We start from the raw sequence: 13,331 nt of genomic DNA on the forward strand, positions 1-13,331 counted from the left end.
TTGAGTATTCAGTTTTGAGTATCCAGTATTGAGTATTGATTATCCAGTTTTGAGAATCATGTGTTGAGTATTCATTATTGAGTATTCAGTATTGAGTATCCAGTATTAAGTATCCAGTATTGAGTATTTAGTATTGAGTATCCAGTATTGAGTATGGAGTATCCAGTATTGAGTATGGAGTATCCAGTATTGAGTATGGAGTATCCAGTATTGAGTATGGAGTATCCAGTACTGAGTATTCAGTATTGAGTATCCATTATTGAGTATTCAGTATTGAGTATCCAGTATTGAGTATTCAGTATTGAGTATCCAGTATTGAGTATTCAGTATTGAGTATCCAGTATTGAGTATTCAGTATTGAGTATCCAGTATTGAGTATTCAGTATTGAGTATCCAGTATTGGGTATTCAGTATTGAACATCCTGATGTGAGTATGGAGTATTGAGTATCCAGTATTGAGTATTGAGTATCCAGTATTGAGTATGGAGTATTGAGTATCCAGTACTGAGTATGCTGTATTGAGTATCCAGTATTGAGTATTCAGTATTGAACATCCTGATGTGAGTATTCAGTATTGAGTATCCAGTACTGAGTATTCAGTATTGAGTATCCAGTATTGAGTATTCAGTATCCTATTGTGAGTATTCAGTATTGAACATCCTGATGTGAGTATTCAGTATGGAGTATCCAGTATTGAGTATCCTGTGTTGAGTATAGAGTGATGTATATGGGTATAAGTCGTTATAAGTATGTGTCTGTCTTTCCAAGATTGCCAAGGAACAGAGGAACCTGACGAGCACCTTTGAATCTGAGAAAAGGAAACTTGAGAAGCAGCACAGCCAGGAGATGGAGAGTCTGAAGCGTCAGTGTGCCCGGAAGAGAGAGAGTCTGCAGGAACAGCTGGAGGATGAGGTGAGGGAGGAGCTGTAGATATCTTCCTCGTCCTGTAGGTCTCTGTGTATCCCCCAGATCCATGGTCTAGTTGATGGAGCATTGTGAACAATCTTGCCCATGCTCTTGTTGTGGTATATACCATGTATCATCATGGTTCCTTTAGCTATGTCTCAACAAAGACGTGTTTGTTTTACAGGAAGAAGAGATCCGTGAAAAGAGTGCTGATTTAGAGAGGAAGAAAAAGACATTGAGAAGAGTTTTAAGAATCTGGACATTGAAGTAAGTATATAGAAGCCTAACTTAAATCCACACAAGATAGTTGGCTAATTTTAATATGTTACAGATGTTTGTAACAAGTACAATGATTTGACAAAAATGTGAAAGATTTTCAAGTTAATGATGTGATGATATGTTTTTCAGTAATGGTAGACAATAGTACTGGCAAACAAGGATAAGTTGAACACTGACCTGATAACTGACCCGTATTAGCATGTATGACTTCCGCCCACTGGCGCTTGCCATTGTGAGCGAAAGGGCCCCAGGTTGTCAGCGATCAAGTGTAGTGCTACACCAATCACGTGAGAGTCTTATGAGCAAGGCGTGTGCAGCCACACGCGGAATCAATTTCATCGTCATGCACTGCACATGCACTAGCCTACATCTGCTCTACCCTACACAAACCAAATGGGTTTGCTCATTGCCATGCACCGCCTACTTCTCATAAACGCGTTTTCTACGCCAGCCCAACTTATCCTTGTTTGCCAGTAGTTATGGTTGAATATTCCATATGTTCCATTCCAAGGTCAGGCATACATCATTATGCCATAGTGTTATGACATATTACACAGCTCTGTAAACATTGTAGTATGATCATTTGGACGAAATCCATGCATAAATTGTTTTCAAATTCAATATGTTAACTTGGTTTACAATATCAACTTCATGACATTTTTGTCTAAGAGAATGCTTGTTATGCTAAAACATCTTCTGCAACACTGAGTGCCCATAAGCTCCCTTGATTGAAACAAGCTGTTGTTTGGTTGTGTCCAGGAGCAGCGGATGGAAGACAGGAGAGAGAAGTTCCGAGAGGACCAGAACAGATTTGACCAGCAGCAAGATGTGAGTAGAGACGCTATTAATGTTGAATGTTTCAACAACTATTTGATGCACACACTCAGAATCATGTCAAACCTTAACAAAATACTGCAAATCTTCATTTTGTAATGCTACATGTTGTTTGACTGTCATTGTTTCAAATATGAACATTGTCCTCGATACCGATAGGTATGCTGATCCATATTTTGTCTTGTTATATGAAGTCCATTGATAGTCTTAATATAACTTGAGTGTTATTTGCCATTCAAGCACCCCTAACCAACTTCTAGATATGCATCCCTTCAGAACTGATGTTTATATGAATTATTTTGAGTTTAGTTTTACGCCGCACTCAGCATCCCTTCAAAGAATTGATGTTTATATGACAGTCAGGTGTGTCGCCTCTTCACGACAAGCATGGGTTACTGGTGTATGACTCAGACAAAGAAGGGATGTAGAAATACCTAGTAATGTATTGAAAATAATTGTTCCTTACTGGTCAATATATGTAAACAAGTTTTTCTCACTGTGTATAGATTTGATAAAAGCCTGCAGGATTCAGGACATATATTTTGTGTAGTTTATTTCATAGACAGTTATATATTGTGATATTTTCAGGATGCTTTTGGTAACCGAGGCCAGTCTCTGTCAAGCCATGAGTTGGAGAGAATGAGAGAAGAGAGGAAGCAGCTTCTGGAAGAGATCCGGATGGCGAGGACAGATGTGGAGGACTTCAAGAAGGAAAAGAGGACACTGGAGGGGGATGTCCTGAAGCTGAAGATGACGCGAGACCAGAACACTCGCAAACTCAAGTAAATAATCTCATGATGTTATCTAACTAGTCTATTTAACTGCAGAGCTACAGATAACTTTTTGGGTCATTGAGTTATGTACTTGCTTGTGTTCATCTCAATTGGGTATCCTAATTTTCCTTTGAGTAACCAAATAAATTGTACTCATCCCACTCAAACTCAATTGCGTATTTTGCCATTTCCATTAATTTTAAAAATATAATAAAGTTTAAATGTTAGTGTTTGTTATTTACATTTGATCTGTAATTTGATCTGTAATATGAGATAGAACCGATAAGAAAGACTTCAAGTTGTACATTTTCATGTGTTCATGTCCTATGTAATAGACCTAATAGTTGTTTTATCTATCCACCTATCTGTACCTCTGTAAGATATGGACATTTGAATATGAATGAAAACATGTAAGATCACATTGATTGAGTATTTACAAAACTATTCAAAGCGTCATGGTTTGGGTTTGTCTTGAAGCAGACGCCTGAAATGACAAGAGACTGTATTTAGTTAAACCTACTTCCACTGCATAGTTAGAGTGAGTAAACTATGTCTGATTGTCCTTCGTCCATTTGTCAGTGAACTGAAAGAGAAGTTGGACAAGAAGACCCAGGAACTAGATAAACTGCATCTTCGCATCAATGAAGCTATTGAAGAAAACGAGACAGCTGGCCGTCAGCTCTTGCACAGTACGGTCAAAGTGGCTGACCAGACAGCTGGACGACTATTCTTGGATGACCTCAACCACACAGACAGGAGGACCAGCAACCCACTTCTCAGTGATGATGACTCCTCAATACAAGGTGAGGCTTAGGAACTATGTACGTGACTTGGATTCCCCCAACTGATAATTGATATAAATTTACAAGTTGTTTAAACTGAGGTTTTATTATTAGAAATTGGTATGTAGTGCTGAAAGCTTGTCACACAAGCTGATTAAGATTTGTAACTGTGAAAGTGATTACTGCAGTCACCCAACTTTCTTGAATTACTTGTACACATATTACACAGTGCTTGCATTACTGATGTTGTGTGTAAAACCAACTAGTTACTGATGTTGTGTGTACTACTTACCATACTGTAGCCCCTCACACAATGTCTCTGCCAGACACACATACATACATTATAAACCAATCAATGTTTTCCTTTCCATCAGTGCCTATACCTAGCTCCAAGAAGAAGAGTGTGCGGATGACAGATGATGCCGAGATGGTATGTGTTTGGTCATTTTCCAGATGCATTGGAATACCTTTGCCACAATTGACCCCAAGAATGTATGTTTATGATGTTCAAAATCAAATACAAGGTGGTGTTGAAGTGATAATTTTGCAAAGTATAATATTTCATATGTGAATGTATATAGAAATATGTTATGGGGTGCTAGGGGACCAGGAAATTACCTATTTTAGAGATATATGCTAGTTTTATATCTTGATATTGTGATATTCTCGTCGGTTTTACTGTCCTTCGATGACAGGTTTTATAATTTACCATAAATTACTATGTATAACAATTAAATGTTCTTGTCACGATATGGCTGAAATATTGCCGATGTGACGATAAATTATAACCCACTCACTCACTCCAGGAAATTAATTACATAAAGTCAGTAACATATGAATTTGTCAACAATGGAATTCCCTTGTGTACAAGACTTTGAGTTTCAAGTGTAGTTTATGAACATGTTTGGCAGATGTTTATTGGGTAAAAACCCCAATGATGCCTCTTTGAACAGAAAGTGTCTTAGTCTGACTTGGATTGGTCTGATCCTCGCCACGGTTGATGTTGTAGATCTCTGCCAGTGTGTTGGACATGTTGTCTGATGATGAACCAGAGTCTTTAGGGACAGGAACCGTCAGTAGGTAGGTCAAGCCTGCAGTACTCTACTGCAAGTACCATCTTCTGTTATGGTGTATCTCAGCTTGCTGCTGGTTTTCTAAACGTGGTGTCTATGACCTGAAATACTTTTATAAGTAAATAAGTGATAATAGTTGCTAGGATGGGAAATCTTAAACATGATTTATCTGATGCAGAGTGTTACGAGATCACCTCAAGAAGGAGAGTTCATCAATTGGCCTGGCTAAGGTCTTTCTCCGCAAACAGCGACAGTCTCTAAAGCGACGACAGGCAGCACTGACTGCAGCCAAGCAGGAGCTGACTCGGGACATGAGCCTAGCTCAGCAAGGGGTGGGTTGTCTTTGATGATTCCACATGCTGTTCTAGTCAATATGTTCAAAACAACAAAATAGGGTTACTGATTGGGTAAATGGTGGGTAGGTGCAGTGATGGGTCAGATGGTAGTGAAATGGGGGTAGGTGCAGTGGTGGGTCAGATGGTAGTGAAATGGGGGTAGGTGCAGTGGTGGGTCAGATGGTAGTGAAATGGTGGATAGGTGCAGTGGTGGGTCAGATGGTAGTGAAATGGTGGGTAGGTACAGTGATGGGTCAGATGGTAGTGAAATGGTGGGTAGATGCAGTAGTGGGTCAGATGGTAGTGAAATGGTGGATAGGTGCAGTGGTGGGTCAGATGGTAGTTAAATGGTGGGTAGGTGCAGTGATGGGTCAGATGGTAGTGAAATGGTGGGTAGGTAGTGAAATGGTGGGTAGGTGCAGTGGGAGGTCAATGGTGCAGGAAATCAGAGTGAAATGGTGGGTAGGTGCAGTGGTGGGTCAGATGGTAGTGAAATGGTGGGTAGGTGCAGTGATGGGTCAGATGGTAGTGAAATGGTGGGTAGGTGCAGTGGTGGGTCAGATGGTAGTGAAATGGTGGGTAGGTGCAGTGATGGGTCAGATGGTAGTGAAATGGTGGGTAGGTGCAGTGATGGGTCAGATGGTAGTGAAATGATGGGTAGGTGCAGTGATGGATCAGATGTTAGTAAATGGTGGGTAGATGCAGTGATGGGTCAGATGGTAGTAAATGGTGGGTAGGTGCAGTGATTGGTCAGATGGTAGTGAAATGGTGGGTAGGTGCAGTGATGGGTCAGATGGTTGTAAATGGTGGGTAGATGCAGTGATGGGTCAGATGGTAGTGAATGGTGGGTAGGTGCAGTGATGGGTCAGATGGTAGTAAATGGTGGGTAGGTGGGTCAGATGGTAGTGAATGGTGGGTAGGTGCAGTGATGGGTCAGATGGTAGTGAAATGGTGGGTAGGTGCAGTGGTGGGTCAGATGGTAGTGAAATGGTGGGTAGGTGCAGTGGTGGGTCAGATGGTAGTGAATGGTGGGTAGGTGCAGTGATAGGCCAGATGGTAGTAAATGGTGGGTAGGTGGGTCAGATGGTAGTGAAATGGTGGATAGGTGCAGTGATGGGTCAGATGGTAGTGAAATGGTGGGTAGGTGCGGTGGTGGGTCAGATGGTAGTGAAATGGGTAGATGCAGTGATTGGTCAGATGGTAGTGAATGGTGGGTAGGTGCAGTGATGGGCCAGATGGTAGTAAATGGTGGGTAGGTGGGTCAGATGGTAGTGAAATTGTGGGTAGGTGCAGTGATGGGTCAGATGGTAGTGAAATGGTGGGTAGGTGCAGTGGTGGGTGAGATGGTAGTGAAATGGTGGGTAGGTGCAGTGGTGGGTCAGATGGTAGTGAAATGGTGGTGTAGGTGCAGTGGTGGGTCAGATGGTAGTGGTGGGTAAATGGTGGGTAGGTAAAATGCACAATGGTGGGTAGGTAAAATGAATGGGTCAGATGGTTGTGAAATGATTGGTAGGTGCAGTGGTGGGTAGGTAAAATGAATGGGTCAGATGGTTGTGAAATGATTGGTAGGTGCAGTGGTGGGTAGGTAAAATGAATGGGTCAGATGGTTGTGAAATGATTGGTAGGTAGAAATTGTTGGCAGGTGCAGAAGGTAAAATGGGTCAGATGGTTGTAGTGGATGGTGGTAGTGATGACAGGGAACAAGCTCAGGTTGTCATGATACCACTGTTTTCCTTCCACAGCTGCTGCCGATGACAGCAGTGCCAGACTCCTGGATGATGTGAGGTCCAGCCTGGACATGGAGGCCCTGAAGCTGGACCAGATGGAGGTGCAGATGGCTGCTGGGTCCAGGCTCGTCCGTGAGAAGGAGCTCAAGATAAAACAACTGGAGAACTGCAATGTGAGCAATATACACATGATTTACAGATATGTTCCAAGGCCCTGTTCCACAGAGCAGTTATAGCCCTAAGATGATCGGTAGTCCCATACTATAACAGAGTTACGACTGTCACAGTGCTATGAACACTTTGTTGACCAAGGCATTGTATGTATCTATACTACTGATGTTCACACATCATGTAAGTTACCCTGTAGTTGTAGGCTTATTTGATCATTAGATCTTGGGACAGATAATGTACATGGCAATGCCTGTTGCTCATATGTATTAATTATGGCCATAAGATTCAATAGTAAAATGTTAATCTTTGCTTGATTGTCTTCAAAGGTTTGTCTGACTTGACTTTGTCTCGTAGTTTCTATTTGACATTATTTTGTTATATACATCATTCATTAAAAGGGTGTACTTCATGAAATGTCTCTCACATTTTAAGAATCAACATTGATGAAAAAGTGGTCATTTGATGTGAGGATAATTTATTGATGTTGGTGTAGACCACTGGCGTTAGGGGGTGAGGTAAGAGATTTTGGTGTTCAGCATTGGAGATACAGGTTGGGGGTGATAGATGGTTGTGTTGTCTACTGGGATTGGATGGTAGAGGGGTTGTCATGTTGAGTGCTTGTTGAGTAACACCAGCCTCTACCATGTCTTCAAGGTGAGTGACAGTGAGACAGAGTACACTCCCTTTGAACATCGCTACAAACCCATGAGTCTTCCATCCCTCGACATCAGCGATGACGACGAGAGCAGCGGCATCAGCAGCACCGACTATAACCTCGACAACTTCATTCAGGGTAAGATGTTTTCACACTATACATGGGTGGGGTTACTATTGCTTTATGTGTTCATTCAAGGTGGATTTGAAGAAATAGCCTTGAGCTCTATTGATTCATGTCTGTGGAGGTGGACAGCTTCTCTCAGTTGTCTGTGAGGGGCGGTGGGGTAGCCTAGTGGTTAAAGCGTTGGCTCGTCACGCCGAAGACCCGGGTTCGAATCCCCACATGGGTACAATGTGTAAAGCCCATTTCTGGTGCCCCCGGCCGTGATGTTGCTGGAATATTGCTAAGAGCGGCGTAAAACCAAACTCAGTCAGTCAGTCAGTTGTCTGTGAGTGAAGACATGCAGAGGGTTTGGACTATTTTCCAAATGATGTTGCTCAAAGCAGTGGTATGCCATATCCACTACCCACTCAGATCATTCTATGATGCATATATATATTTGTAGTAATACACAGCAGCAGGATGAAAATCCTAAATAGCTGTCTTATGTTTGAAGTGAAGTGACTATCAATACTAGTATATGATTTACTTATAAATGGAGGACTTGCTCTTCAGGATTAACCAAACAGCATCTGCAGCATCAAACTCCCCCAGCCCCAGGGTCTTCCTCCTCTGTCCACAACGAGTCAGCACCGAGCCCCAGTGGTAACCCTCTAGCCCAGTCTCTGTACAAGATCAACAGCGAGCTGTCTCGGGTGCTTGGCATTATCAGCACTAGTAACAACCAGCCACCTCCTGCAGGTGGTAGCACCCATTCCTCAGGTAGGTGGCCATGCTTTACTCTACTCTATACAAACCACCCTCAAGCCATCACCCACTGCTGGCAGCTACTACCCCACACTATTCTACAAACCACCCTCAAGCCATCACCCACTGCTGGCAGCTACTACCCCACACTATTCTACAAACCACCCTCAAGCCATCACCCACTGCTGGCATCTACTACCCCACACTATTCTACAAACCATCCTAGAGCCATCACCCACTGCTGGCAGCTACTACCCCACACTATTCTACAAACCACCCTCAAGCCATCACCCAGTGCTGGCAGCTAATACCCCACACTATTCTACAAACCATCCTAGAGCCATCACCCACTGCTGGCATCTACTACCCCACACTATTCTACAAACCAGCCCTAAGCCACCCCAAGGCAGCTCCTTCCCAAGCTTTGTGGGTGCTTTGAACATCACTGTAGTTGGTAGGTTGCTACACTATTCAATCATAAGCTCATGTACTGAGGTCAGAGTTACAGTAAACTGATGTACTGAGGTCAGAGTTACGGTAAACAAATGTACTGAGGTCAGAGTTACAGTAAACTAATGTACTGAGGTGAGTTACAGTAAACTGATGTACTGAGGTCAGAGTTACGGTAAACTGATGTACTGAGGTCAGAGTTACAGTACACTGATGTACTGAGGTCAGAGTTACAGTAAACTGATGTACTGAGGTCAGTTACAGTAAACTAATGTACTGAGGTCATTACAGTAAACTGATGTACTGAGGTCAGAGTTACAGTACACTGATGTACTGAGGTCAGTTACAGTAAGGTGATGTACTGAGGTCAAAGTTACAGTAAACAGCTGTACTGAGGTCAGAGTTACAGTAAACTGATGTACTGAGGTCAGTTACAGTAAACTGATGTACTGAGGTCAGTTACAGTAAACTAATGTACTGAGGTCAGTTACAGTAAACTGATGTCCTGAGGTCAGAGTTACAGTAAACTGATGTACTGAGCTCAGAGCTACAGTAAACAGCTGTACTGAGCTCAGAGTTACAGTAAACTGATGTACTGAGGTCAGTTACAGTAAACTGGTGTACTGAGGTCAGTTACAGTAAACTAATGTACTGAGGTCAGTTACAGTAAACAGCTGTACTGAGGTCAGAGTTACGGTAAACTGATGTACTGAGGTCAGAGTTACAGTAAACTGATGTACTGAGGTCTGAGTTACAGTAGTCAGATGTACTGAGGTCAGAGTTACGGTAAACTGATGTACTCAGGTCAAAGTTACAGTAAACAAATGTACTGAGGTCAGAGTTACAGTAAACTGATGTACTGAGGTCAGAGTTACAGTAAGGTGATGTACTGAGGTCAGAGTTACAGTAAGGTGATGTACTGAGGTCAGAGTTACGATGTAAGGTCTGATGTACTGAGGTCAGAGTTACAGTAAACAAATGTACTGAGGTCAGAGTTACAGTAAACTGATGTACTGAGGTCAGAGTTACAGTAAACTGATGTACTGAGGTCAGAGTTACAGTAAACTGATGTACTGAGGTCAGTTACAGTAAACTGATGTACTGAGGTCAGAGTTACAGTAAACTGATGTACTGAGGTCAGAGTTACAGTAAACAGATGTACTGAGGTCAGAGTTACGGTAAACTGATGTACTGAGATCAGAGTTACAGTAAACTGATGTACTGAGGTCAGAGTTACGGTAAACTGATGTACTGAGGTCAGAGTTACAGTAAACTGATGTACTGAGGTCTGAGTTACAGTAAACTGATGTACTGAGGTCAGAGTTACAGTAAGTTGATGTACTGAGGTCAGAGTTACAGTAAATTGATGTACTGAGGTCAGAGTTACAGTAAATTGATGTACTGAGGTCAGAGTTACAGTAAACTGATGTACTGAGGTCAGAGTTACAGTAAACTCATGCTCTGAAGAAAGAAATGCCTGCCTTCAAAATATTCTTTTCAAACATGAACAACATCAACAGGATCAAAAATATAAACGTGTATTAAATACAGACATACAGGCTCTCAGGACCCCGTGAAATGACAAAAGCTGAGCACATACACAGGCATATACAGTACCTCCTGATTACCTTGTGTATAACTGTCTGTTTTGTTGCAGCCTCCAACAACCCACAGTTCCCCATCTATGTCCCCCATGCCCCCAGCACCCCCTACTCCTCCTGGGCCACGGACAACAGATACGTGTAAGTACTGCTAGTGTTTTGCTGGTAGGCTTGACATGACACGGAAGTGTGACCTTATATCCTGCTGTTGTAATCCCTTTCTTTAGAATCTGATCAAGTTTAATGCCTATATTAAGTGACAAACAAAGATTACCTTCCGAGATATTATGTAGTTTCATCATAGGTTTAAATGTCATTTAAAGTACAGTGGAAGAATCAGCACTGAAGATTTCTGTGGTTTTCCACTGACTGTTACATGACTGAAAATATGCTCTGTAATCAACTCAATGTGGGATATTATTCTAATATCTTAAAAACGATTTTCAATTTACATTGTTTTACTGTTTCTTCACGATGTTACTTGATCCATTGTCTCACCAAAGCTGACTGAGCAGAAAATGTAACCCCTTAACAGTTACCTTGAGTGATACAGATTTGTATATCATAACATACATATTAAAGTGAGATATTTGGCCATCAACAGCCACTCTCCCCTTCACAGAGTGGATTACTCCAACTTGGCCCACACAGCAGAGGCATCGCTAGAGAGGAAGTGGAGGAAGTACTTTGGAGGTAGGGGAATCAGGTTGTGTGTCGTAACAGCAGGCATGGGTTTGCCATGATGTCAGATCGTAAAGACAGCATTGACCAAACATAGGTTACAAATGCTTTATTACTTAGCACAAACTGAACATAAATATATCAGAAATAAGCACATGGTCATAGCACAATTTTTTGTTGTCATCGATAATGATTCCATTCAAAGCATTGTATCACAACTCGGACATGAAGTTATCACAGTATTCATGAACACAGCTGTCTTTCTTGGTAGATACAGTTTGTCAAGAGCATTGATGTAACTCATTACAACAGATACATGTCTTCAAGCACATCTGTGTAGCTCACAGTTTTCAAGACACAGACCTCGAGTGATTGTTACCATGTACTGGTGGTAGCTGCCATGGCAGTAGATGGTGCCATCATCTTCCTCCTGTTCACTGAAGTCATCCCCATAACTGAGGTCCATGGAGGATTCGTTGTCACTGCTGATGGAGTTTTCCATGTCTTCCTCTATCCTTGCATGTGTTGGATTGTTCCAGTAAAGCAGACCAGTCTGACCTTGATTCTGCAGTTGATGTTCCTGACTTTGGTGTTGATGCAGAAGGTGATGTTCCTGTTCTTGGTGTGGATGCTGAAGGTGATGTTCCTGTTCTTGGTGTTGATGCTGAAGGCGATGTTCCTGTTCTTGGTGTTGATGCTGAAGTTGAAGGTCATGACTCTGCTGGTGATGCTGAAGGAGATGGTCTGGACCCTGAGGTTGACTCCATACTTCCTGTTCAGTTCCCCATCTCTCCAGACTCAGCATCTGCTGGTCCTCCATGTCCCTCTGATACCCATGTTCCAACATGTCACCTCTCAGCTGATGTTCCTCAACCCAGATGAGCTGGTCTTCTTGAAGGCTGTCACTGGTGATGTACTGGTCCCCTGTCCTGCTGTCACTATCCAGGTCCTCTGTGTAGTGCTGCAGCCCATCCTCGGTGAAGGTGCTGATACAGGCTTGAACCTCTCTCCACTTGTTATGTCGGTAGTGGTTAAACATCTCCTTCACTCCCTCCACAACACATCTCCTCTGGGCCAGCTTGATGCCATGGATAATGTGACCATCCTCCACTTGCTTTGTCATCTTCTTCATGAGGCTAAGAACCTCTAAATCTGGATTGAGAAATTCAATACATTGAAAAGGCAGTTCAGCAATTATGAAGTAGAACATAAGTAATTATTATATTGAGTGTTTCTGACTTGTCATCTAGGCCACTGCAAGTAGCAACAGGGTTGCATCCCTTAGTAGTGATTTTGTTCATTGTAGTCTTTGGCTCATGCCTCAGTGTTTTGCAAGGCATTGGAAATAGCACACAGGCTGAAATGTCATGGTATAAAGATTGTTCAAAGTGACATTAAACCCAGCTCCCTAACTAACAGGCATGAATGCTTGTGTGTCTGGCCTATTCCTTATCCAGGCTGTGATTGACACTCTTATACTATGGCTGACTGTGGTCAATAATAACTGATGTGAGACTTACCCAGTGCATAGATCTGAAACACAGCCTTGTCATGAGCCAGCAACAAGTTCCTCAGCTGTCTGGCTGCTGTATCAGATTCCATTTGTGAGGGAATATAAAGTAATAGCCTCTGCAAGAGATAGATGTGACTGCAGTGAGATGGTGGTGAGACTGGTGATGCTCCATCAGGTCTTCCTCCACCTCTATATACTACAGAGAGAAGCCAGTTGCTTCAGTGGGGACACAGTGACAGGTGACTCCTGTGATGCTATCTGTAAAGATCAAAGAATTAGTGAGGACCTTCATGTTGGGATCAAGCAGTTCTATATCCTTGCATCCTGAAAAGAAAACAATCAAAGAGTTAGTCAGTCATCCAAACATGGTCTTGTTGGCTTCAATACAGCTTGGATGGGATAAAGTGAGTCATAGCCCTATGTCAACAGTGGTGGTTAGGCTTGTATCAACATTTCTGATTGGACCTTACAGACTCTTGTATCAACCATGCTGATTGGAACCTTATAGAGACCTGTATCAACAGTCCTAATTGGCCCTTGAGAGACCTATGTCAACAATACTGATTGGTCTATGCAGACTTGTATGAACAATACAGTTTGGTCTTGTTGAGGCATGTATCAACAGTGCTGATTGAACCTTACTGCCTTGTATCAACAATTCTGATTGGACCAAAAAGACTT

General features: G+C 42.4%; 1 protein-coding gene across 1 annotated transcript in view; it reads left to right on the forward strand.

Moving 5' to 3' along the window:
* Positions 1 to 13,331, forward strand: part of LOC124292463 (centrosomal protein of 164 kDa-like) — a 54,195-nt gene that overhangs the window by 30,867 nt on the left and 9,997 nt on the right. Inside the window, 15 exon segments of the mRNA XM_046729552.1 lie at positions 769 to 946; positions 1,074 to 1,133; positions 1,136 to 1,173; positions 1,945 to 2,013; positions 2,608 to 2,801; positions 3,372 to 3,595; positions 3,949 to 4,004; positions 4,584 to 4,654; positions 4,826 to 4,979; positions 5,399 to 5,639; positions 6,725 to 6,882; positions 7,535 to 7,673; positions 8,214 to 8,420; positions 10,513 to 10,597; positions 11,061 to 11,149. Coding sequence (XP_046585508.1) covers positions 769 to 946; positions 1,074 to 1,133; positions 1,136 to 1,173; positions 1,945 to 2,013; positions 2,608 to 2,801; positions 3,372 to 3,595; positions 3,949 to 4,004; positions 4,584 to 4,654; positions 4,826 to 4,979; positions 5,399 to 5,639; positions 6,725 to 6,882; positions 7,535 to 7,673; positions 8,214 to 8,420; positions 10,513 to 10,597; positions 11,061 to 11,149 — 1,963 coding nt within the window.

Source organism: Haliotis rubra, unplaced genomic scaffold (assembly GCF_003918875.1).
Source record: "Haliotis rubra isolate DU_JTF1 unplaced genomic scaffold, ASM391887v1 Scf519, whole genome shotgun sequence".
Lineage (NCBI taxonomy): Eukaryota > Metazoa > Mollusca > Gastropoda > Lepetellida > Haliotidae > Haliotis > Haliotis rubra.